The 25,419-nt window shown below is 61.3% G+C and overlaps 1 protein-coding gene across 1 annotated transcript in view; it reads left to right on the top strand.

The window, feature by feature from the left end:
* Positions 1-322: 322 nt before the first annotated feature.
* PLXND1 (plexin D1) overlaps positions 323-25,419 on the top strand; it is a 50,806-nt gene continuing 25,709 nt past the window's right edge. Inside the window, exons 1-8 of the mRNA XM_044754191.2 lie at positions 323-1,786; positions 16,609-16,785; positions 19,553-19,684; positions 19,977-20,077; positions 20,164-20,293; positions 21,757-21,934; positions 22,115-22,223; positions 22,647-22,749. Coding sequence (XP_044610126.2) covers positions 437-1,786; positions 16,609-16,785; positions 19,553-19,684; positions 19,977-20,077; positions 20,164-20,293; positions 21,757-21,934; positions 22,115-22,223; positions 22,647-22,749 — 2,280 coding nt within the window. The 5' untranslated portion in view covers positions 323-436. The remainder of the gene's footprint in view (positions 1,787-16,608; positions 16,786-19,552; positions 19,685-19,976; positions 20,078-20,163; positions 20,294-21,756; positions 21,935-22,114; positions 22,224-22,646; positions 22,750-25,419) is intronic.

Consider the following 25,419-nt stretch of genomic DNA (forward strand, 5'->3'; position numbering starts at 1 on the left):
AGGAGGGGGAAGGAGCGAGAGGAGCGGGCGGCGGAGGCGGAGGCAGCGCTGGGCGAGGCAGCCTCGACCGCGGGCGCCGAGCGGGCGGGTCCCAGAGGGCGCGGGGCGGCCCGACCCCCGACGGCCGAGCGCGGGCCCGGGGCGGGGCGGGGTAGGGGCGCGCGCGGGAGGGGCGGGGGGCGGGGCGCGGCCGGGCGGGGCGCGGTGGGGGCGGGGCGCGAGGGCGTGTCCGCAGTGGAGCCGCCCCCGCCCCGCCCCCGGGCTGCGCGGCGCGGCTGAGCCGGGCCGGGGCGCCGGGGCCGGGGGCGGCTGGCGCGGGCAGGAAGCGCCTCGCGGCCCGGGCCCGCCCCCCGCCTCCTGCCGCCTCCCGGCTCCCGGTTCCCGGCCGCGCCGCGCCCCATGCACTCGCCGCGCCGCGCAGCCCGCGCTCGCCCGGATGGCTCGTCGCGCCGCCCGCGGCGCACCCCTTAGCGCCCGGGCCGCCGCGGCCAGTCCCCCGCCGCCGCCGCCGCGCCCGCCATTCTGGGCGCCCCCGGGGCCGCGGGGCCCGCCGCCGCGCCCGCCCCTGCTGCTGCCGCTGCTGCTGCTCCTGGGGACGGCGCGGGCCGGCGCCCTGGAGATCCAGCGCCGGTTCCCCTCGCCCACGCCCACCAACAACTTCGCCCTGGACGGCGCGGCCGGGACGGTGTACCTGGCGGCCGTCAACCGCCTCTACCAGCTGTCGGGCGCCAACCTGAGCCTGGAGGCCGAGGCGGCCGTGGGCCCGGTGGCCGACAGCCCGCTGTGTCACGCCCCGCAGCTGCCGCAGGCCTCGTGCGAGCACCCGCGGCGCCTCACCGACAACTACAACAAGATCCTGCAGCTGGACCCCGGCCAGGGCCTGGTGGTCGTGTGCGGGTCCATCTACCAGGGCTTCTGCCAGCTGCGGCGCCGGGGCAACATCTCGGCCGTGGCCGTGCGCTTCCCGCCCGCCGCGCCGCCCGCCGAGCCCGTCACCGTGTTCCCCAGCATGCTGAACGTGGCGGCCAACCACCCGAACGCGTCCACCGTGGGGCTGGTCCTGCCGCCGGCCGCCGGCACCGGGGGCAGCCGCCTGCTGGTGGGCGCCACGTACACCGGCTACGGCAGCGCCTTCTTCCCGCGCAACCGCAGCCTGGAGGACCACCGCTTCGAGAACACGCCCGAGATCGCCATCCGCTCCCTGGATGCGCGCGGCGACCTGGCCAAGCTCTTCACCTTCGACCTCAACCCCTCCGACGACAACATTCTCAAGATCAAGCAGGGTGCCAAGGAGCAGCACAAGCTGGGCTTCGTGCGCGCCTTCCTGCACCCGCCCGACCCTCCGCCGGGCGCCCCGTCCTACGCGTACCTGGCGCTCAACAGCGAAGCGCGCGCGGGCGACAAGGAGAGCCAGGCGCAGAGCCTGCTGGCGCGCATCTGCCTGCCCCGCGGCGCCGGCGGCGACGCCAAGAAGCTCACCGAGTCCTACATCCAGCTGGGCTTGCAGTGTGCGGGCGGCGCTGGCCGCGGCGACCTCTACAGCCGCCTGGTGTCCGTCTTCCCCGCGAGCGAGCTGCTCTTCGCGGTCTTCGAGCGGCCCCAGGGACCCCCCGCGGCCCGCGCGGCCCCGGCAGCGCTCTGCGCCTTCCGCTTCGCCGATGTGCAAGCCGCCATCCGCGCCGCGCGCACCGCCTGCTTCGAGGAGCCCGCGCCCGACGTGGTGGCCGTGCTCGACAGCGTGGTGCAGGGCACCGGGCCGGCCTGCGAGCGCAAGCGCAACATCCAGGTACACCCAGGCGACGGGGCCGGGGGGACAGCGTGCGGCTGACTAGGCGGGCTGTGCGCCGAGCCGGCCACAGGTGTGAGCGTGTGTGGGGATCCAGGTGTGTCCTCTGGGCCACGAGTGCGTTTTCGGGGATCCAGGTGTGCTCGCGAGGATACAGGTGTCAGCCGAGGTGGGGCACATGGCCCAGGAGTGCGCGTGCAGGCGCTCACGTGTGCTGGATTACAGGTGCGCATACGTAGGTGCGCGGAGTCCCGGTTTCAGGTGGTACTTAGGTGCTCCCTGAAGAAAGACAAAGGTACGTATATAGCCCGGGTGTGCACGTGGGGGTCTAGGCGCTGGCTGAGCGCACAGCGGGTGAGTGCGTGTCTGACCAGAGGTGCCTCTGATCTGGCGGTGTGGGCCTCTCAGGGCTGCCGTTGGGAGCTGGCAGATGTGTGCACGGGTGTGGCAGGTGTGCGGGGAGGCATGCAGGTGTGGGCCAGGGCCCTGCAGATGTGCGGGGTGGTGGCAAGGTGGGAGTGATAGGGGTATGTGCACCAGACTTTTGTGTCATCAAGCTGGGTCGTGCAGGAGTGTAGGGCAGACATGTGTGTGCTGCAGGGACACCGGTGCAACAGGGCGGGCCTGGCCGTGCGGTGGGACGTGTGTGGCAGGGGACACAGGTGTTTGGGAACCAACAGGTACTCTGGGGAGGCCGCTGGTTGGGAAACAGGTGTGTTGCTGAGGTCAGCTTTTATTCACTCATTCAACCCATATTTATTGAGCACTTAGCATGTACCAGGCATAGAGGCCATGGGGTAGACACTTGTGGAATGCCTGCTCAGCACATCACATGGCATAACTCTGGTTCTCATAATGACCCCCTGAGATGGGCTGTGTTCTCATCCTTGTTTCATAGATGAAGAAACTGAGGCACAGAGAGGTTAAGTAACTTGCTCAAGATCACACAGCTGGGAACTAGCAGAGGCAAGATTTGAATCCATGCTATCTGGCTTCAGCATCTGTGTTTGTAATGCTCCCGAGCTTTTGCTGCCTTGCAGACATGGAGCTCAGTGTGTGTGTGTTGGAGGAGTCCCTGTGGATGAGCGGGGGGAGGTGTCGGGGCCCGGAGAGCAGAGGGAGGTAGACAGGTCTGTGTGCAGCACCGCGGTGTGCAGGGGCCAGAGAGGGCCGTGGCGCTCAGCAGGGAATGAGGAGGGGCCGGGCGTAGGGGCACCGCAGCTGGGTGGGAATGAGGCCAGGTGTCTGGGGCTGGGTTGGGCAGTGGCGAGGGGGCCAAGTTGAGATCAGTGGGTGTGCTGACCTTGGGGGGACGTGACACAGGGGGAGCCCGGCCGGCTGGCCACCCTGAAATAAAGGTCACGGTTGGTGGGTGGGGCAGACTGTCCCGGGGAGCAGTTCTGCCACCGCAGGGGTCGGCCAGGTCGGGGCTGGCTGCCCAGCGCCACAGCGGGAGCATCCACCATTCCCCTGCCCAGAGCTACGTCCCCCAGTGGGCTGTGTTTGAGGGGACAAGCTTTGTTCTGGGGTTCTCAGGCTCCGAGGAGGTGAGTGGGGAGCCAAACCCTGCCCTGTGCAGGGAAAACCCTGCTGGGGCCAGGGTCGAGGCTGGGCCAGCCCCGGGCCTTCCTCCAGCCTTTCCAGGCCTGCGTGTCCACCCAGGCCCTGAGTGTGAGTTGATCTGTGGGATTCCTCACCCGGCCGCCGCGGTCTCCCCCTCCCCCTCTGGCAGGAGCCGTCCTGGTTCCCACGGTCTCTCGTCCCCAGCCTGGCCTGGCGCAGTGACTCACTCTGCTGGAGGGGGCTGGGGCTTCCCTCTCCTTAGGGGGGCAGGGCCTCTCCAGGGACACCACCCCAGGGACAGAGTGGCCAAGGGCCTCCTCCCCACCCCAAGGCGAGGCGGATTCCCGGCTCTCCTCGGCCACTCTCCCTATGTCCCCAACAGCCCTCTCCCCTTCCCCATCCCCGACTGTGGGCCCAGGCCAGTGCCAAGGGGCAGTGTCTCCCAGGTGTGTCCAAGGCCCCAGGGTCGGGGCCTCTAGCACAGCTGCGGGCGTGGGGGGGGTGGTTATTCTTGGGCCTGGCCTGCTGCCAACTCCCCAGTTACAGGCTAAGAACCTGGGTCAGATCCTACTCTGTCGCTTCCCAGCTGTGTGACCTCGGCAAGTGATTTAACCTCTCTGAGCCTCAGTTTCTTCATCTGTAAAGTGAGGACAATAAAAATAAATCTCTAAGGATTGTTTTAAGGGCTCAGTGAATTAATTACTATAAAGCACTTCGTACCTGGCATGTGGTGAGCACCTGATAGATGTCTGTTGTTGTTGTTGTTATTGCCCCAGGGCCATTATTAGCACGGGTCTGGGCTTGGTCCTGGGCAGCAGTGACCCATTTTGGCTTGTTGTGCAGCAGTAAAGACCCCCCCATCTCCCACCTCTGGCCTCAGATCGAAGCCTCAATAAACATTTCCTGGGCGCTTGCTGTGTGCCCAGCCCTGTGCTGTGTGCTGGGGACCAGTGGTGACTCAGTTTCTGCTCTCATGGACCCTGCACGTGAGCAGAGGACAGACACGTGGCCAGGCACTTAAGCCCAGGGGCGTGAGTGCTGGGATGGGAGAACGTGGTGGGGGAGCCTGGTGAGGGGCATCGAGGCTTCTGGGGGAGGTGATATCAAAGCCGAGGCAGATGGGCCAGCTGGGGCAGAAGAAAAGGTCCAGGCTGAGGGCACAGCCTGCACAAAGACATGGACGGAGGACACAGCGAGGCAGGCTAGAGCAATGGAAAGGTGGTCCTGGGGGCTGGGGCAGTGGGCGGAGCCTGTGGGTGCTGGTGCAGGACGGGGTGCAGGTGGGCTGCATTGCGGAGTCCGGACTGTATCCAGGGGACATGGGGAGCCATGAAGGGTTTTATCCAGAGGAGGGATGTGATCTGAATGAGCACCTCAATTTCCCCCTCTGTAGAATGGGAACAATGATAAAAGGCCCTGCCCCACAGGACTGTTGTGGGGCTTAGATGGGATGATACACCTAAGCTCTGCATGGAGTGCCCAGCACGTGTTTGCAGTTACTGTGATGATTTTTCATATGATTGTTTTAGAAAGTCCTTAGGTGGCTGGTGAGAAGGAAAGACGAGACGCAGGGAGAGTAGTTGGGAGGCTGGTCTGCATCTGCAAACATTTCTTGGGCACCTCCTGTGTGCCAGGGCCCGTGGTGGGCACTGGGTGCAGTGGCAGAGGCAGTGGGCCAGGCCTTGTTGTCGGGGGATGTGACGGGCCTGGTCTGAGGGCATGGACAGAAGCAGTGGGTTTTGGATGCCAGGACGTAACCCCAGAGGTGGAGACGGGCAGGATGGAGGGGAGGAAGCTGCCCGGTCTGCCCAGCTTCGGGACAGAAGTTGGTGCAGTCGGGGTGGGGATGTGACAGAGCAGGGGGGGTCTCGGGGGAGAGGATGAGTTTGGCGGGGGGCGGGGTGGTGTGGGAGGTACCAGGGGCCTGGAACCCCTTTCCCTCCGGCCCCGCCTGGCCTGACTTCTCCAGCAGCAGCACCAGGTGGTCTCGGTGCTGGAGGCCTGGACTCTGCCCCTCTGTCTGTTCTCCAGGGACATCTGACCTCCAGGTGAGGACACGCAGCCTCCCGCTCGTGCTTTTGGGGTCTGTCAAGCCTGCGGCTCCGGAGCTGGCTGGGTGGTCGGACCGTCCCCGCTTTTCTCCCGGGGGCTCTGTCGTCTGCTCTCCACCTTGAAGACAGTGGAGTCTTGGCCTCTGCTGCCCACTTCCCCTGGGGACCAGCCAGGGGAGGGAGGAGCTGCTGAGGTGTGACGTCAGAGGCGGGACCGTGTCCTCCTGCCTTTGGAGGGCTCCAGCTTTGTCCCGGATTGTTTTTGGCATATTTGGGGCTTTGGACTATTTTGAGAGAGAAAGCGAGTGAGGAAATTCACCTCCATTGCGTGTAGCTTGGATCCCTTTCTTCGATTCATGTTTGAGGTGACAGCAAATTAGAAGTTGCCATGTGCTATTGTTGGGGGAAACTGAGGCACAGGGTCACCCAGCAATGGGAGGGCAGGCTGAGTCTAACTCCCCTGAATCTTTCCCCTCAACCCTGGAGTGACCATAATATTTGTATTTTTAAATCACAAAGAAGACTTGACAGGGAGATGTCAGTGCTGCATTTTCAAGGTGTCTTTTTATAGTAAAGGTGGAAAAAAACCCTCAGGCAGTTTTAAACTGGCATGCGGTAGGTGGGTGCTCGTCGGCAAGAAGGCGTCTCTGAGCCAATTTAGGGGCTGAAATGCTGTGTGGAGGTGGAGGAAGACAGCTCCCGAGATGGGCTTTACATTTAGAGTTGGGCTGGGGGCTGGGAGTGAGCTCCCCGTGGCAAAGGGTACAAACAGAGACCCTTGACAGGACTTAGGAGAGGGGGTTCGGCGGGGTTGGCCAGAGAGACAGGCAGGGCTTGGGCCGGTAGATGGTTGACATCCCTCTCTGCCTGGAAATGTCATCAGTCTCCCCTCCCAGGTACATGAGGGGAAAGCTGACATCGAGTCCCGTTCTCCCACCTGTAGGCTGTGTGACCCAGGGTGAGTCATTTACCTTCTCTGGGCCTCATGCTTTCTCACTGCGGGCCTGGTGTCACTGCTGATGATGGGGCAAATGCTGAGTATCTGGTGGGGCTGAGGGCTGTGCAGAGGGTGAGCGCCTCTTGGCTCTCTGGGGCCGAATGGTAACCATCGCCAAACTCCCAGTGCTGAGCAGGGACGCTGTGCCAGCCCTTCACAGGCACCAACGCCTGTTGGATCTCACAGCCTCCCTTGAGGCAGGAAGTGCTGTTATCCCCAGCAGATGGGGAAACTGAGGCCCAGGTCACACAGCTGGTTAGCAGGAGTGGGGCTCTGCGGCCTGGCTGTCTGGGCCCAGAGCCCACTCGGGTGACGGCCGATGTGAGCCGTGAGCTCTCAGCCCGGGGTTCTGCCTTACTTCCCTCTCCCGTGGAGATTTGGGTGGGGCCCTTTGTACAAAGCCCCCATCTGTGATAGCACCTCCACGCAGGCCCCACATGGAAGCTGGGGAGCTGATGATGCCATGACTCAGTTCTAGAGTGGGGTGAGGGCGGCTGGGGCATCTGCTGAGGCTGGGGCTGATCAGGCCTCCTGAGGAAGTGGGGGAGGCAGGGGGCACCTAGCTGCGTTCATCCCTGAGAGTTTGGTCGCCTCTGGAAGGAGCGAGCTCCCTGGCCCCTTGGGTGTGCAAATGAGGGGTGTGGTCAGTTTGAATGATGTCTTGACAAATCCCTTTCAACACTGACCCCAGCCGTGGACCGTTCTGGGCCCTGGGGCTGGGCAAGCCACCTCTTCCCCTCCAGAGCAGCAGCTCACTGTCCAGTGCTCGCTAGGAGGGTGGATGGAGGGTCTGTCATGGCCCTGACCATGCCTGCCATTGAGACCTGCCACACCCAGGCAGGCCCAGAGTGGTGGGTGAGTGCCAGACCCAGGTGCCCACACCCTGGGTCCAAACCCTGGCTCTGCACCTTCCTAGCTATAGCCTCGGGCAAGTCACCTGCCTTCTCTGGGCCTCTGTTTCCCCATCAGGGAAGTGGGCTCAGCCTCGAAGAACGGGGCGGCCTGGCCTTCAGTGAGGGGTGTGTGAGTCGGCTCAGCTCCCTAGAGAGTCCAATGCGCCCGCCATGGCAGCCAGTTTTCATGGCGATGAAGGAGCTGGCTCGGGTCAGTGACCTGATTGCTGGAGGGGGAACAGACCAGTGTATGTGGAAGAGGAGCACGAGGGCCTGAGGCCCCGGGCACAAGGAGTCCCTTCCCCTTTCTGGGCCTCAGTTTCCCAATCTGAGTTGGGCTGTGGGGTGGCAAGCAAGTCCTCATTCTCTCACCAGACCTGCTCCATCAGCATCGTTATTATTGGTACTGTTGTTGTTTCTCGGGAACTTATTCTGTCAGGCACTTTGCAAAGCCCTTTGCATATAGTCTGTCTTTTAATTCCCCAGAAATGGAATGAGATGAGTGTTATCCCCAATCTACAGAAGGGGAAAACAAGGCCCAGAGAGGCTAAGTGATTCATCTGAGGTCACACAGAGGGTAAAAGGTGGAGCAGGGGTCTGGCTGCAGAGCCTGTGCTCATCACCTTTACTCCCTGGTTCTTCCAAAGACCCTGACCGAAGGGGTGGGAGCCACAGATCACAGTGGGAAGGGGTGAAGGAGTCCCTCTTAAAGGTGGAGAAACTTAGACCCAGGGAAGTTCTGCCACTGCTGGGGCTGCCGTGGGGAGTGTGGGAGCTTCCCAGTAAGGTCTGCAGAGCTGCCCCACCCCCAGGCCCAGCGTGGTCCCAGGCTGGGGCCCCCCCCGGGCGTGGGCTCCTGTTCCCCAGGGCGGCAGCTGTCTCCATCTTCGCCCAGTGCCTCCTGGACAACAGCTCCTGCCTGCCTGTGCACCCAGGGGAGGGCTCACTGGAGAGTGGCAGTGTAGGAGGGGGCTCAGCTTTGTTAGATGGCAACCCCCGAAAGGGATGAGTCAGACCCTGCCCACCCTCCAGGAGCCCCCGGACAGTCAGGGAGGGATCAGGACAGAAGATACGCTCAAGCCAGAGCTGCATGCCCACCAGCCTCGATGGGGGAGTGGCAAGGCTTCCTGGAGGAGGCCGGCATTGGAGCAGAACTTTGGCAGATGGGGCCGGGGAAGGCATTCCAGGCAGAGGACACGGCAGGGGCAAAGGCCCAGGGAGTTGGTAGCACACGGCTTGGGTGGCAGGCGGAGAGGAAACTGAGAGTGTAGGGGTCTGGGGCGCCAGCCAAGGATTTGGATGCTGTCCTGTGGGCTACAGGAAGCCAGCAAGGCTTCTGGGGAAAAGCATGACATAGTCGATCTGGTTGGAGAAGGGCCTCCGTGGCTGCCGGCCCCTCCTTAGTCCCGCCAGGCGCTGGCAGGAGCTCTCTCCCAGGGCCCCCACTGCGGCTGGGCCAGGTGACTCCTGAGGGCCTCTCCAGCTCTGAGAGCGGTGTGGGGGTTGCCGTGGAAACCAGCCGGTCCCCGTGTGGGGACAGGCCCGGAAAGTCTCCAGGTGCCAGCCCCGAGGATTTGGATCCTGGCTACCTCCAGAGCATGGCCGTTTTCTTCTTCACAAAGCCTGTGTTTGGGCCAGGGCCGAACCCAACAGGCGGCCCCCTCCTGCTGACACTCGGGCCACCGAGGTCTGCCAGGTGAGCAAGGCCTACCCGGCCCAGGCTACCACACTGTGCCCTGAAACCCGATAAATCACCACCGGAGGAGGAAGCTTGACTCCATCACCAGGCCGGCCAGGCCTGTGGGCGTGAGTTGCCTTCTGCTCCATTGGTGAATCCTGGGTGCAGGGGCCGGAGGCCTTGAGGTACAGGCCAGGCCGGAAAGGAGCTGTGCCAGCTCGGCAGCCACCTCTGCCCCATCCCCCTCCGGGCTCGTCCACCAGCTGTGTTTGAGCTGATTGAGCCCTGCAGAAGTGGCCATCTCCTTGATGGGCCTCAGTTTCTCCAGTTGCAACCCAGGGCCTTTCCAGCTCCAAGCGGCCAAATTCCAGCGGCTGTTGGCAGCGCCGGCTGCAGCCGCGGTGGAGAGGCTGTGCTGGAGGCTGAGGACTCTAGAGCCAGCCTGCCTGCGCTGGAGGCTCGCAGCGGGCCGTGCTGGCTGTGGCACCCAGCACAAGTCGCTTCACCGCTCTGTGCCTCAGTTTCCCCATCACCTTGTCAGGGGGTGGTGAGGGTCAAATGGGCTTATGCAGGCCGAGGTCTCCACAGAGTGAATGGTAGCTGGGTCTTCTGATGTTGTCGACATGACTGTATTGTTATTATTATGAAGCTGTCCCTTCCTGACTTGGGCGTGGTCTCTGAACTGGGATGTGGGCAACTAGAGAGAAGGACCCATGTGTCACCTCCATGTCCCCAGCACACGGACCCAACCCAGAGATGTTTGCTGGGGGTCCCAGGCCAGCCTTGTCCCCTCAGCTGCGCCCACAAGCAGTTGTGTGGTGACTCTGGGACCGAGGCCAGCACCCCCAGGGGAGGGGAGAGGCTGTGAGTTCAGGCTCCAGGCCCCTCAGGCAGGAGGAGAGGGGCCAAATGTGCCCGGAGAGGCAGCTGCAGCTCTCAGCTCCTCCTGGCCCGCTTCCCCTTCGGGAGAGAAGCGGACGGAAGTGGTCCAGGCCGAGGAGGGGCTGAGCGCAGCTCTGCCACCCCGCCCCCACCGAGCAGGAGTGACTTTTCCCGAGGCCGCGGGGGCCGGGAAGGATCGCTGGCTGCCCATCCCACACTGTGCTCCTCTGGGACTGGGGGGAGGGCTGGAAATGGGGCCGGGCTGGGCTAGAATGAGAAACAGCTTTCAGAAGGGGGAGCTGGGTGTCTGGGGGGCCGTGTCCAGCTAACAAAACAACGGCTGCTTGAGTCAGCGGCTGTGGCAGCAGCTCCCAGTCAGGCCGTGGGCTCCTGACGCCCCATGCACGGTGAGGGTGGCGCTGCTGGTCCAGCCTCGGATGCTTGACTTCAGGAAGTGGTGGAGCGGCTTGTCCGGGGGGCTCCCCTGTGCTCTGGCGTCCCTGAGCCTCTGCCCTGGTGGCCTGCTTAGCTAATTGGGGGCGTTAATTGAGCACCTACAGTGCCTAGTACTGAGAGCTGCTGCGGGCTGAGCCCTTTCCAGGAGTCCTCTGTGATGGGTGCTCTGACTGTCCCCATTTTACAGATGAGGGGACTGAGGCTCAGAGAGGGTGGGGCGTCGCACAGTTAAGAGTTAAGAGCTGTGAGACTTAGCATGTCCAGAGCCTCAGTTCCTCTGCCTATAAAATGGGGACACAGAAGAGTGTGTGTGCCCCAGGTGGCTGTGAGGTGACTCTGGGTGCCTGCACACAGCAGGTCTCTGGTCCAGGCCGTCCTCAGACCTCAGCAGGGAGTTGCCCCTCCAGGCTATGTCCGGATGGCGGGAGGGCTCAGCATGCCAGTTGTGGGTAGACAGACATACCGTCCTCAGGGTGGCCTGGCTGGCTGGTTCATGTGGCCCTTCCAGAGGGTGGCCAGCTGGCCTGGATGACCTTAGGTCCCTGGAATGGGGTGACCCACTTCCTCCAGAGATGGGGTCAAGGAAACCGAGGCAGGCCTCTCTGAAGCTCTGGAACGGTCAACCCAAGCTGTAGTGTCCATTGCCATTTGTCTGTTTTTCTGCCTGATTCCAGCAGCCTGCGCCAGGTGGGGCATTACTGTGCTGTGTGTCCTGAGGAAGCCTCTGTTCCTCTCTGTGCCTTGGCTTCCTCAAGGTGCTGCTTTTCCTTTCTGGCTCAGGGCCAGGCCTCCTGACTGTTGCTCGCTGGCCTGGTTGGCCATCCTCCTTTCCCAGGCCTCCAGGAAGCGAGTGTCCGCATCACTCACTGGGAGGTGCTGGTATTTCCTTTGGCGGCAGGCGGCTTCCTCCTTGGCGTAGGGGCAGTTGCCAGAGGGCCCCCAGAGCCGAGTCCATCCTGCCCCTCCCAGGACCAGCACACAGTAGCCCCATGGCTCTTTCCATGCCTCAGTTTACCCTCGGTGGAGGGTCAGCTCAGTGGAGTGGTAGCCCCATGGCTGCTGTGTTCTGAGAAGCCGCTGAGGTGGGAGGGAGGCAGCTGGGTTTGGGAGTCGCAGGGATGGCCTCAAATCCTGACCCAGTCATGTGCGGCTGGTGGGCAGCCTTGAGAACGCTTCCCCTGAACCCTTGGAGCTGCGGCCGAGCGAGTCCAGTGGCCCTCTGTCTTGCCCAGGCTTCTGAGATCTGTAGACTGTGCCCGTCAGACCCCCCACCACGGACCTGCCTCTCTCTGCTTGCTGCGCTCCTCTAGGGCTGTCTCTGGGGCGTTCTCCTGGCCCGTCTGCAGCTGTCTGAGCTGAGGGAGGAGCTGGCCAGGACGGGGCTCAATGGAGGCTGCAGAGGGGCAGGCCAGGTGGAGAGGGCCTTGAGGGCCCAGGAGCAAAGTTTGAGTTTATGTTGAGGGCACTGGGGATCCACTGAATGCTGTTGAGCTGTGGAGGGGACACTACCTGCTTTGTGTTGTGTTTTTTGTTTTTGAGGAAGATTAGTCCTAAGCTAACATTCGCCCCCAATCCTCCCCGCCTTGCTGAGGAAGACTGGCCCCGAGCTGACAGCCGTGCCCATTGTCCTCTGTTTTATGTGGGACACCGCCTCAGCATGGCTTGACAAGTGGTGTGTAGGTCCACACCCGGGATCCAAACCAGTGATCCCCAGGCTGCCGAAGCAGAATGTGTGAACTTAACTGCTGTGCCACTGGGCCGGCCCCTGCATTGTTTTTTTAAATAAACATTTTACTTTGGACTAATTTTAGATTTACAGGAAAGTTACAAAGGTAGTACAGACAGTTCCTGCACACTCTCCCCTCGGTTTCCCCATCGCCAAGGTCTTACTCGGGTACATTTGTCACAAGGAGGAGACCCACATTGGACTGAGCCCTCCTCTAAACTCCAGGCGGGACTCCCGGAGTGCCCCTCCTCTTCCAGCATCCCGCGTTGTATTTAGCGTTTTGCCGGTTTAACAGCAGCTCCCTCTGCTGCAGTGGGGGGCGGTGGGTGAGCGGCCGCCCGCAGCCCGCTGCTTCAGACCAAAGGGGAGGACTGTGTGCTTTCAGCTCCTCGCTTTACCGGGATCACGGGTCGATCGCAGTCAGAACCTTGAGGCGGGGAGGTGCCTTCATGCCCCAAGCACAAAGCGCCAACAGCCAGTGCAGTCTGCACCTGGGACGAAACCGCTGGGTCTTGCAACCTGCCGTGGTGCCTGCCACCGACACCGCCTCCTCCTCGCAGTGCCAGCTGCAGCAGGACTGAGGTGTGGGGGGGGCTCTGCAGGCAGGATGTGGGAGGCCTGAGAAGCCAGGCTCTTGAAGCTCTTGCTCCAAATGGCTTCCTGGGGAGAAAAAGTCAACACAATTACAGTTGGTAGTGAAATCAATATGTTAGAGTTTTAATGGGAGAGTGGGCAGAACTGAGCTCTGGCCCCAGGAGGCAGCCAGCTAGAGGGGGAAGGGGTGTCTTGCTCTTAGAAAAGAGCTGAGACCGGAGGCAGTTGCTCATCCCTTTTTTAAAAAAATTTTTTTGCACCAGCTTTTTTTTTTGAGGAAGAGTGGCCCTGATCTAACATCTGTGCCCATCTTCCTCTATTTTATGTGGGATGCCTGCCACAGCATGGCTTGACAAGTGGTGCATGGGTCCACACCCAGGCTCTGAACTGGCGAACCGTGGGCCACTGAAGTGGAACGTGTGGACTTAACTGCTGTGCTACCAGGTGGGCCCCTCATCCCATTTTAGAGCAGGATAAAATTAAGTTCTTAGAGGAACGAAAACTAGCAGCCAGGTGTTGTCTGGGCCTGAACACCTGCCTCCTCTGTGGTGCCACACACACAGCAGATGTACAGTTAACCCATATTTTATTCTCAGTTCTCCAGTACCCGGCACGGCAGTGTTGTTCTCAGTCTCTCTGCTTGGAAAGGAAACAGCTGAATACAGTCATTCACACTTTAGTTAAAATTAATTTTCTTTCTTAGTAAACACTCACCCCAGAGCACAGTCTCTGCTCTGGAGGAGCTCATGCACATGCTACTGTGATAAATGCCAGTGGTGTCACAGAGGAGGGGAGATTTTGTTTGAGCCACATCTTGAAGGGTGGCTAAAAACTTGCTGCCTGGGCACGCCTGGCAGAGGGAAGTGCATGAGTCAAAGCAAAGGGGACTGATGGGCTAGGGGAGATATGAGTGGCTCAGAAGTGTGGGAAGGGCATTGGCTGCTGAGGGAACAACATGAAGGTTCAGGAGCCCTCGCGGGAAAGCACGGCCCCATTTGAGAAGCTGCAGAGGTTGGTGTGGTTGGAGCAGAAGGTAGGGCGGGGGAAAGAAGTGGGACTTGGGACCTGAGTAGTTGGTGGGGGCCAGATCATGAAGGCCTGGAATGCCAGGCTCCATCCTGAGGACAGCCGGGAGCCAGGGAAGGGCTTTATGTCAGGGAGGGGTGACCAGTTCTGTGCTTGGGAAGGTGGCCTGGGGACCAGAGGCCCCTGCGCTCAGCCATGCGGTGTGGAAAGGCCTGGGCCGGGGGTGGGGCACATGCAAGGCGGTGCCGATGTCGGGGTGGGATTTGGGGCCTCGGAGCTGACTGCCCCTGGAGACCAAGTTCAGCTGAGGCCACCCTCAGGCAAGCTGCCCATCCCCAAGCCCACTGTCCCCTTTGCTGGGCCTGCAGCCTCTTCCCCTTCCTGCCAGGCCCAGGGCCTCATGTCCCAGCGTCTGTCTGTCCGTTGGTCATTTCCAGCCAGCCAGCCAGCCTGCAGCCCTGTGGTCTCCCCAGGGAGTCAGCCTCCCCTTGGAGTACAGATTACTCAGAGCGGCCGGTCCGTTACTTCTCCTTTAAGTTTTTTTTAAATTTTATTTTTAGGATAAGAAAAAAAAAGTTGGAGGCAAGGCTTTGTAGAAAATTCCTTTGGTGCAGAATTGATGGCTGTGGACGTCAGGGGGCGGGGGTGACAGTGGCTCTGGCCTGACCTCTGCAGCCACCCCCCGCCGGCCGAGCTGGGTGCCTGTGCCTGCCTCCCCCTGGACCCCATCGCAGGACCGGGACCTCCGGGGTCCCCTCCCCACCCCTCCTTCCCACCCCTCCTGGAGCTCAGGGAGGAGACACATGTCCCCTGGGCGAAAGTCTACAACAACTTCTCATTTAAGGACGCGAGTAATCCATAGTCAGTGAGGAAAAGTTCCGTCACCTTCAGGGAAAGGCCCCCATGCAGCCCTCGCCCACTGCCCCTGCCTGCTGGAGCCCCCTCCCTGTAGCTGAGGGGGCGGGCCAGGAATCTGGGGACAGGGGGTAGCACCCTCTTTCCAGGGCTGGCCCCCAGCACGGGCGCACACGGTGAAGGCTGGCAGGCTGGGTCTGGAGCTGGAGGACAGAAGCCGCCATGTCCAAGACAGTCTGGGGAGGTCACTCTAGGCAGGTAACAGCAAGCGCAAAGGCCCCGAGCCACTTCCACATCCCAGCCCATGGGCAGGTACCAGAGACATGCCCATTTTGTAGTTGAGTAAACTGAGGCTCAGGGAAGTGGTGGGACGTGCCCAGGTCACCCCCAGCCATCCTGTGGAAGATGCCCCCTCGTGGGTTCTGGCCTAGGGCATCCCCAGCCTCACCCCGTCTCTGGGCTCGGGGCGTGACCCCCAGGGATGTGCCAGGAAACAGCCTCCCCAGAAGCCCATTGGGCCGCAACTGTGTTTATCGGCCCAAGGACGGAGGACCCAGTATTGTTTTCTTTTGAAAACCAGCTGAGTTTTTGTTGCAAAACCCATGCAGCACGTGGTCAACATGTCAGGCTTGCAGAAAGCACAGATAAGAAAAAGCCCTCTAAAGCCACACCCTAAAGCCAGTGATGATGCTGCATTCTCATGACCTTCGAAGTCCCCGCTCAGAGCCTTCGAGGCCCACGTCCCAGCATCCAGGGCGGAGGCGCGGGCTCCTGTGTGCCGCCAGCTTCAATCCTGGAGGCCTGGCATCGCGGCTGGTCATCTGAAGCTGGCCACTTCCCTTCTGAGCCTGTTTCCCCATCTGTGACACGGGGCCTCATAGGGCTGCCAGGATTCAGGCAGTTTATGCACGGGCCTGGAGCAGTGTCAGTTCCCAGTAACTGCGGCTCATTATTATGGTTACTGTCGTGGCTGTTACTTTATTGTTTACGCACCAGTTTTACCAAAATGGCTCCAGGACATCCTGTGACTTTTCTCAGCCAGACTTCTTTCTGTCATAATCGATGCAGATTTGTGCTGTCGCTGAGGGGTGGGGGTGGCTCTCCTGGACCATGTGTCATAATTTACGTGCTCAGGCCTGTGGGACGCTGAGGTTGTGTCCTCCTGTCCCCTCTTCTAAACCCTCCTGTGTCTGCATCCTTGTGGACTTGCCCTTCCCTTCTCAAGGGTGCTTCCTGGAGGCCTGCTTTGTATCTTTGTGCAAATTGCAGAAGGAACCTTTGAAAGGACCACCAAGACCCAGAGAAAGGTGGGAAAGGTGGCAGCAAGTGCAGGGGACGGCCAGGGACTGGGGTCACCAGCTGCAGTTGTCCTGCTCCTGTGAGGAGGGGCTGGTTTGCTGCTTGAGGTGGCACCGGCTGATGTGGACTGTGCATTTGGACACACCTGGCCTCCGTTTACCCATCTGTAGTGTGGGCACATTAGGGGATGTGTGCTTGGGGGAGGAGGAAAGGGCCTCAGTTTGGAGAGGCCTCAACCTGGGGTCTGGTGAGCTGCTGGGAATTTGGTGTGCTGGTGCTGGTGTCAGAGCAGGGGCGCTGGAGGAGGAAACCCCATGGTTGCTGTGGAGACACAGCTGAGAGAGGAGGGACACCTCCTGGGTGTCAGCAGGTAAGCTGAGGCAGAGGATGGCCTTGGGTGGTCTGGCGTGGGCTCCTCTGCTCTGCTCGGCTCTGACTAGCCTGGAGGGAGGCAGCTCTAAGGGCGTGAGGGTGTGTAGGCCTCACCCTGTCCCGCCCTCCCTGGCCCCCTCAAACCTTGTCCCCTCACCAGCCCTTTGCCTCCTTCACGCAACTTCTCCCGTGTGGATTCTGTGGCCGTGAACCGTCATCTCCCACGGGCAGCTCCGTGACCAAGGCTGAGGTCAGGGGTTGGTCTGGGGTCGGGGATGGGGTGCTGTGTCTGGGCCTCAGCCCAGAGCTGGGCGTATAAAGCAGGGCAGGACTTTAAAGCTCTGCTGCTGGGGCCTGAGATACATACGGTGCAGTCAGGGAGCCCAAGAACGTTCCAGAACTGAGGTCTGATGTGCTGCTTCTCTTCCAGCTGCAGCCGGAGCAGCTGGATTGTGGGGCCGCGCACCTGCAGCACCCGCTGTCCGTCCTGCAGCCCCTGAAGGCCGCACCCGTGTTCCGCGCCCCCGGCCTCTCCTCCGTGGCCGTGGCAAGCGTCAGCAACTACACGGTGGTCTTCCTGGGCACTGTCAGCGGGCGGCTGCTCAAGGTAGGGTTGGGGGAGGGGCGGAGCGGCTGAGGCGGCGGGAGAGGGGCAGGCTGTGCACATGGCCTCTACAGGTCCAATAGTAGCCTTCATTTTCTCCGTTTGCTCAGCACTTTACAGTTTACAAAGTATTTTTCATGTCTGTCTCTTCCACTCTTGCTCGTGACGGTGTGTGGCCCGTTGTGAGAGAGGGGAGTCTAGGACCGAGAGTGCACCCCTCTCTCAGGTCTCCTCACCCGGGGCTCTGAGGTAGGCGGATCCGAGGTCAAGGCTCTGGGCTCTGCCACTTGCTAGCTCTTTGACCTTGGGCAATGCACTTTCTCTCTCTGGGCCTCAGTTTCCCCGTCTGTGAAGGGCTGTAAGCCCTGCCTCTCGAGATTGTTGTGGGGCTTTGACAGGGGCCAGGCTACAGCCTGGCAAGTGGGGGCTCTCATTGCCATCTCCTCCTCCACTCCACCAGCCACTCTCTGAAGCCCCCCCATGACTGGTGTCTGGAGGTGACAATGCCTGGCCCTGAGATTCCTGGAGCTGGGAGGGGGAAAGGAACCCGGGTTTCCCATTCTGGGCAGGAAGAACTTGGCGGGGCCCCCGGGTGAGGGCCTGGACCTGCTCCCCGCTCCCCGCACCAGGCACCCACTGCCTTTCAGGAAGGCTGGCTGCTGGCGCGGCCTCGCTGCACCAGGCCCTGGGCTAATTGCCTCCCATCCAATAATCCAATTCCCTCCACTGCCCAGGCAGACGCCAAGGGCCGGGAGTTGGGTGGGCAGGGTGGGGGTTGGAGCCCTAGCCCGCCTGCCCCAGGACCCTTGCTGGCCCCCTGGCAGTGGTGGGTAAGATGCCAGGCGGGAGTGAGGGGGGGGCATCCTCCTCAGCCTTAGAGGCCCTTGTTAAGGGTTCTTAGATAGTGGGCCTTGTGTTTGGGGTCGGATACTTGGATTCCAATCCTGGCTCCCCGCCCCCAGCTCTGTGACCTGGGCGTGGTTCCTTCTCACCCTGAGCCTCTTTTTCCTCATCTGTCATGGGGAAAATGAGCCAGACTGTCCAGGACTGTGGTCAGTCCGCTGTGATGATGCCTGTGCGTGTGGAGAGCAAGGAGTCTCCTGACCCCTGGCCCGTGGAGCTGCAGTTATTAGGCAGCACTGTCTACCCAGCCTCGAAGGGCATGCCAACGGCATCGTCTTGTGTAATTCTCATACCCTTGTGAGGGAGGCAGAGCCGTGAGTCCCATTTCACAGGTGAGGACGCTGAGGCTCTGAGGGGAGAAGTGACCGCCCCAAAGTCACACAGCGGCAGCTGGGGTTGAATGGGTCCCGTGGGCCCAGAGCCCACACTGTCCCTCTGCATGGACCTCCTTGCTCACTGCCCTGTGCTGGGCAGTGCCTGTCCCTACTCGGGGCTTAGATCACTACGGCCAGCCCAGGCCCCGGGGCCCAGGAGGTGCTAATGGACAGTGAAGGAGTGGAGATGCATCGAGTGTCTGCTGGGTGCCTGGGGGCGGGGTGGCGGGAGAGGGCTGAGCCTGAGCCAAGCTGCCAGGGGCAGCCCTCGCCAAGAGGCCGCCTGGGAGGAGGGCCGTCTCGGTTGGCACCGAGCCTGGGGAGAGAGCAGCTTCAGTTTGCTGAGCAGGAGGCACGTGGGGAGCTTCTCTAGAAGAGGCACTGGGAGGCCAGGTCTCGGCCTCTGTTGCACTTGGCCGAAGGGGGAGGGGAACAAGATGCCAGGAGGGAGCACATCAGGGCAGAGGCCTGGAGGCTGGAATGCGTGTTGGGTTGAGTGTGTGGAGACAAGGCTGGCAGAGTAAGTTGGGGTTGGATCGTCAGGGCCTTGAATGCCTGAAAAGGTTTATTCCGTAAGCAGGAGGGAGCCACTTAATGGTTTGGGAGCCCCCAGAGGAGGGCCTGGTGGTAGGAGGCCCCAGGGAGCTGCCAGGAGGCGTCTAGACCACTCCTACAGCTCAGTGCCCAGCGGAGCCTCGGAAGGGCAGCATGTTGGGGACGTGCAGGGCCAGCTGACAAGGCAGAGTGTGACGGGCTCTGACCGGCCTTGTCAGTTCTCAGGAGGACATGCAGGTCCAGAGACGCCACCGGGTCCCAGCCAGTCCTCCTGTCAGGACCTTGGGCCTCAGCCCCCAGCCTCAGCTTTCGACTCTGGGGTCAGACAGGCCTAGGCTGGCATCGTGACCCTGAGGTATCTTCATTTTGTGACTCTTGCCAAGTCCCTTGGCCTCTCTGGGCCTCAGTTTCCTCATCCATGAAATGGGCATGAGAGAGGTGGAAGGAGAAGCGTGGCCCCTCCGCACTTTGCGCTGCCTTCTCGTTTAGTGCTCCCACCACTGGGTCAGGAAACTGAGGCCCAGAGAGGGGAGGAGGTTTGGACAACTTGTTCATTTGTACAGCTTGTAAATGTCAAAGCCAGAATTCAAACCCAAGTCCCTGCTCTTAGGCATGATGCCAGACAGGCTCCCAGGGAATCTTTGTAAACTGTAAAGTTCTTGTGCATTCACAGCGTGGGGTGTGTTGGAGATCAATCAGCAGGGAGTTCCTGGTGGGGGCACGGCAGAGGGAAAAGTGTGGAGGCTGGACCCCCTGCCCTCCCTTCCACGTCTGCGAGTGCCCACCATCCTGGAAGGGCCTGAGAGAGGACGGAGAGGCCCAGCCCCAAGCCTGGGTCAGGTCCCCCCCGAGGGACAGCTCCCCTGTGTTTGCCTCCCCCTGCCATGGGCACCCTCCCAGCACACCATCACCCTCACGGCCGTGCGGCACCCCCACAGATCAACCTGAACGAGAGCATGCAGGTGGTGAGCAGGCGCGTGGTGACAGTGGCCTACGGGGAGCCAGTGCACCATGTCATGCAGTTTGACCCAGCAGACCCCGGGTACCTTTATCTGATGACATCCCACCAGGTAAGGCTGCAGCCCTGGCCTGCCCAGTCCCAGGACAGGCCCAGCCCTCTTGCTTGCCTTGCCTTTGCACGTGCTGTTCCTCCCACCGGGATCCCCCTCGTCCCCCATCCCCTCTGCCTGCTCACCTTCCCCCCACACCCCAGCACAGACCTAACCTCTGCAGGGAAGCCTTGTTTCCCCCGTGATAGCATTGAGCCTCAGTTTCCCCAGCCTCTCATGGCCCTGCCATGCTGACTCCCCAGGGGGAGGGGCCGGCAGCCCCATTGAGCTGGGCCCTCGCCTCTGCCTCCAGATGGCCAGGGTGAAAGTCGCCGCCTGCGCCATGCACACCACCTGCGGGGACTGCGTGGGTGCGGCCGATGCCTACTGCGGCTGGTGCGCCCTGGAGACGCGGTGAGGCTCCCTGGGCTGGGGTTAGGGCTGCGAGGCTTCGGCCGGGGGAGCCCACCTGGGTCCTGACCTGGGCTGTGCCGCTCCAGGTGCACCCTACAGCAGGACTGTGCCAACTCCAGCCAGTGGCACTTTTGGACCAGTGCCAGCAAGGGGCCTGGTGGGTGTCCCGCCATGACCGTCCTGCCCGCTGAGATCGACGTGCGCCAGGAGTACCCGGTGAGTCTTGAGGGACCCGGGACCCAGCTCAGGGGGATGCGGGATGGGGAGCCGCCCTTCACTGAGGTGGAGACTCTGCCCATGGCGCCCGGAGACCTGGAGGCCACTCACGAAAGCTGCGAGAACGCCTGGGCTTTGCTCAGTGGGTCCCGCGTGCAGCCCGTGCCGGTGCGCACCGCTGCCTCCGCTAGGCCTGGCAACTCTACGAAGTGGATGCTCGTTACATCCCCATTTTGTAATGAGGAAACTGAGGCACAGAGAGGTAAAACGACTTGCTCAAGGTCTTAGAGCCACGGCAGAGCAGAGCTGGGATTTGAATTCAGTGGGCAGGCTCCAGAGTCGCAGGAGTCCCGGGAGTCCCAGGAGGGCGGGGGCAGGTTGGAGGATGGGAGGGGAGTGAGCCCCGCCTTCCTGCCTTGTCCCAGACCTAGCACTGGGGAGGGGAGCCACCAAGTGCCAGGCCACTGTTCCTTATCCTCAGAAACAGATGAATCTGCAGAGTGGGGGCAAGTGGCTCTGGCCGTCACCTCTGCCCAGGAGGCCTGGAGCTGTTGCAGCCCCCTCCCCAGCCACGGTGGGCTCCCGCAGCAGGGGTGGTTCCAGGCCCTGGCCAAGGGGCGGGGCTGAGGGACAGACAGGCCTGGCTCCCACTCCGCTCTGCCCTCAGTGACGTCTCTAGGCTGGGTGCCCTCACCTATCATGAGGGAAGATGATGGTTCTGGTGGCAGGTGGGCTTTGTGCCCCCTCCCCATTATTACGTGTCACAGAGTGCTTCCCACCTGGATCTTGTCATGTAGACGGGCATAGGTTTGTCCGTCATTGGTTCATCATTCATTCATTCATCAAATAGATTACTGAGCACCCACTGTATGCCACAGGCAGTTCTAGAGCCTGGGGGCACAGCGGGGCACAAGGCAGACAAACCCCTGGCCCTTGAGGGGCTGACATCTCGTGGGGTGAGAGAATAAGCAAGACAGAATGTCCAGATGGTGGTAGTTGTGTAGAGGGAAAGAAGGCATAGCCCAGGGGGTGGGGAGCGAGTGCCGGGTGTGTTGACATTTTAGACCAGGTCAGAGCCGGGGACTCACTGCCAAGGTGACATCTGAGCAACAACATGAAGGAGGCGAGCCAAGGGGGTGTCTGGGAGGGGTGTTCTGGGCAGAGGGAACTGCCAGTGCAAAGGCCCTGAGGGAGGAACAGCTTGGTGAATTAGAGAGAGTCTTAGGGGTTGGGGTCGGGGGGGTCACGGGGGCAAGGTCATGCAGAGCCTCCTTGGCTACTGTAAGACGATTGGTTTCATTTTGCAGATGGGGAAGCTGAGGCCTAGAGGGCCACGTGTAGGAAGTAGCCCTCTGGCCTGGAGTCCTGGCCTCCTGCCACCCCTTCTCCCAGGGTTGCATGCCCTGGGGGTGGGGCTGGGAGGGCAGTGCCCCACTCCCCAGCTGAGGGTCTCTCGCCCCCAGGGCATGATACTGCAGATCTCGGGCAGCCTGCCCAGCCTCAGCGGCATGGACATGGTCTGTGACTATGGGCACAACATTCGCACTGTGGCCCGGGTCCCGGGGCCTGCCTTCGGCCACCAGATCGCCTACTGCAACCTCCTGCCAAGGGACCAGTTCCCACCCTTCCCGCCCCACCAAGGTGAGCCCCTCACTCGCTGGTTGTGGGTATAGCCGGTGGCAGGCTCTCAGAGGCCCAGCCCCAAAGGGCCGTAACGGTGGACTCTCAGGCACGGGAGTTCCTGATGTCACGGCCTCTGATGTCACTGGAGACTCCCTGCCCCTTTGTCCTTCTCTCCCCGGCTCCCTTGATCCGTTCCAGACCACGTGACCATCGAGATGTCTGTGAGGGTCAATGGGCGGAACATCGTCCAGGCCAATTTCACCATCTACGACTGCAGTCGCATTGGACAAGTGTACCCGCACACAGCGTGAGTGGGCGGGGCGTGCCTCCGGTGGGGGAAGGAAGAGGACCAGGGAGGAGTCTTGGCTCTCAGGGAGGCCCTTGGAAGAAAAGCAGCAGTGTCTTAGAGGCAGGCAGGACCCTCAGTCGTCCGCTTGCCGGCTCATTTATCATGCACAAACTCTCATCACCCAGTCCTGGCCTCTGAGAGCGTCCAGGCTGGAGGGGCAGAGAAGTGCTTTGATTACACTTAATGTAGTCTCCTAAAGGCCCTGCTTGTCTGGTTCCCCTTTGCATACCTCTTGCATGCGGGAAATCACTACCTTACAAAGTGCCCAGCCTGTCTGACGATGAGAAAGACCTTCTTCCCCTGTCTTGGGTCCCGGTTCCTGGGGGCAGGGGTGGAGTGAGGGTCGGGGAGCTGAGTGTCTGAGGGCCCCATGTCTTTCAGCTGCACCAGCTGCCTGTCGGCACAGTGGCCCTGTTTCTGGTGTACCCAGCAGCACACCTGTGTCTCCAACCAGTCACGGTGTGAGGCCTCACCGAATCCCACGGTAAGCCAGGCTGGGGGATGCCCTTTGCCTCCACTATTTCATTACTTTTTAATTCTTTTTCCATGTACCATGTTGAGAACATTCCCACGTCATTAAATTTTTTTTCCCTGGCACCGGGTTTAACAGCTGTGCCAGGCTCACCACATAACAGTGCATTTAGCCAATCCCCGGTTGTTGGACATACTGATGGCTTCCCGTGTCACTTGTGCATTCTAATGCAGCCAGAGCACTGTGCACGGCCTTGCTCGTTCCCTCGAGGCCAGCTCACGGCCACCTGAAAGGTGCGGCTTATTTTTACGCCTTTAGCTCGACTGCCGTCCAGAAGGCCTGAGCCGGTTTACTGCCCGCCTTGCAGAGAGGGGCACATCCTCTCTGCGCCTCATGCCGACCTGGCTGGTTTTTCATTTTACCTCCAGTATATTTCAGCAACCCGCAGTGGTCCGGGCGGTCATCCCTGAGGCCAGGGAATGCAACTGCAGCCTTGAATCCAAGCCCCTCTGGCTTGGAGCCTGTGTTTTCCCGCTCCCCCAAATCAGGAGCTGGGCTAGACGGTCCCTGCCTCAGTTTCCCCACGGGTGCTGGGGCCCGGGGGCTGGTGAGGCCTGGCTCTCCATGGGTGGGGAGGGCAAGCTGGCCTCAGGAACCACACGCTCCCGGGTCCTCTTGCCCACGCCAGGCCCTTGGGCTCCACAGGCTGCTTCTGTGCTGGGGGCGGCCAGGCCTCCCCCGCTGCAGGCTGGATTTAATCATTCCACGGGGTGGGCCGTGATGAGTGAGTGGGGCAACAGGAGGAAAATGCAAATGGAGATACTTCTTACCTTGCTTCTAGTCAGTTTCTGGGGCATGTCCACCTGAAGGGTGGCCTCTCGCTTTTGCCTCAAGAGCCTCTAAGGCCATCCCAGCCTCGTGCCAGGGATGACCAAGAGGTGTTCCTGAGGTTTTGGCTGGTGTGCTAATGCCCACCCAGGGAGATGGCTGGACCGGGCAGGGGTACCAGGGTCCCGAGATCACAGCTGTTTCCTTCTCAGACCTGGCTTCTGGACCCTCTGTCTTCTATCAGGGCTGTGAGGGGCCAAGGGGCACCAAGTCCCTGTGTGCAGCTCATCTCTCCAGGACAGGGATGTTCCTGCCCATTTTCCAGATGGCACAGCTGAGGTAGCCAGTATGACCCCTCAGGGCACTGGCTCCTAGCAGAAGGAGGTCACCCTGGGCATGCCTCCCAGGGAAGCAGCCAATCCCCAGAGCATCGGGTGCCCCAGCCTCTCAGTTCTGGGCTCAGAGAAGCTCGAAGCTTTGTCTGCCCGTGCCAGGTGCCAATGAGCAGGTGCCAAGGAGTGGCTCCGTGGCCCATGCTGGAAACCTCTGATCTCAGCCCCTCCTGCCTGAGCCTCAGAACTACTGTGAGGAAGAGGAGTGCGTACAGCAGGGCAATGCTTAACGCAAAGCAGCGACGCGATAATGCGGGGTCTCCGGCGCTGGGAGAGAGGCCAGTGGAGGCTTTGTCGCCAAAGCCTGGGGAGGCCGCTGGCCTGTGCACTGGGCACCGGGATTTCCAGTCCAGACCAAACAGCGCTCCTGCTCTTGTTTGGGGTCCACGTCTCCTTCCAGCCCCCAGCCCAGGGCTGTGCACACAGTAGGGGCTCAAGGACTGTGGGCGTGAAGCATTCATCCCAGCAGTCTGCCTCCTGTGCTCTAACCTAGAGGGGTGGTGGGGCAAGGAGGACCTGGCCTCAACACAGCTCCTTCAGCGTTTATCGAGCACCTGTTGTGTGCCTGAATCTGTGTGAGGCATTGGGAGAGAACTCAGTTAGGCATAGTTCTGCCCTCCCTGTCATGAAAAGAGCCTGAGGTATGAGTTGTGGCTGTGTCATCCTGGGCAAGCTACCAAGCCTCTCTGTGCCTTTTTCCCATCTGTAAAGTGGGGCCTCCTTTGCTGTGGTGGGAATCTGGAATTACACCTGTAGGGCACCTACTCCATACTTGGCACATAGTAGGTGCTCAATTAAAGGCCACTGTGCTCCTCAGAGCTGGTGGCCACTCTGCTGAGTGGGTCAGGGAGGACTTCTCTGAAGAGGGGCCCTATGTACAGGGTCCTAACAGATGCATAGGAGCTCACTAGCCTGGAGGTGTTTCTGTGGCAGCACCCGATAAACTGCTGTTCCCCAGGTCTGCAGCTTGGTGGGCCAGGAGTTGGGTGGGGGCCCCGAGAGGGCCTGTCTTAGAGAATTAGGGTAATCTATCATGAAAAGAGGCAGCCCCCCCAGGCCTGCAGGAGGCTCTGAACCAATGCTTAAATTGGCCTTTAATTAAGCGCCAGTTAGCCGTCGAGGCGCCATGCCTCTGGGCAGGCTGCGGGCAGTGGGGTCTGCACGTCCTCCTGGACCCCTCAGGAGCTGGGAGGAGGTGGTACATCTTGGTCCAGGCCAGGGAGGTGTCCCTGGGGGAGGCAGGTGCCCAGGGGCTAAGAGTCTTGTCACTTTTCCCTTCTCTAGCGGGCCCCAGAGGGAGGAAGTGGGGGAGTGGAGGATGCTGGGGGGAGAGTCCAGCTTTTTGAGGGGGGGAAGGAGAGTGAGGAAGGCAGGCGGCCACACCCTCCTTTCAGTTTTCTGAGGGTTGCTGTAGCTGCCCTGAAGGTGGCTTCTCCAAGGTGTGATATTAGGCCTTGGAAGC

This window comes from Equus asinus, chromosome 21 (assembly GCF_041296235.1).
Source record: "Equus asinus isolate D_3611 breed Donkey chromosome 21, EquAss-T2T_v2, whole genome shotgun sequence".
In the NCBI taxonomy this organism is placed as follows: Eukaryota; Metazoa; Chordata; class Mammalia; order Perissodactyla; family Equidae; genus Equus; species Equus asinus.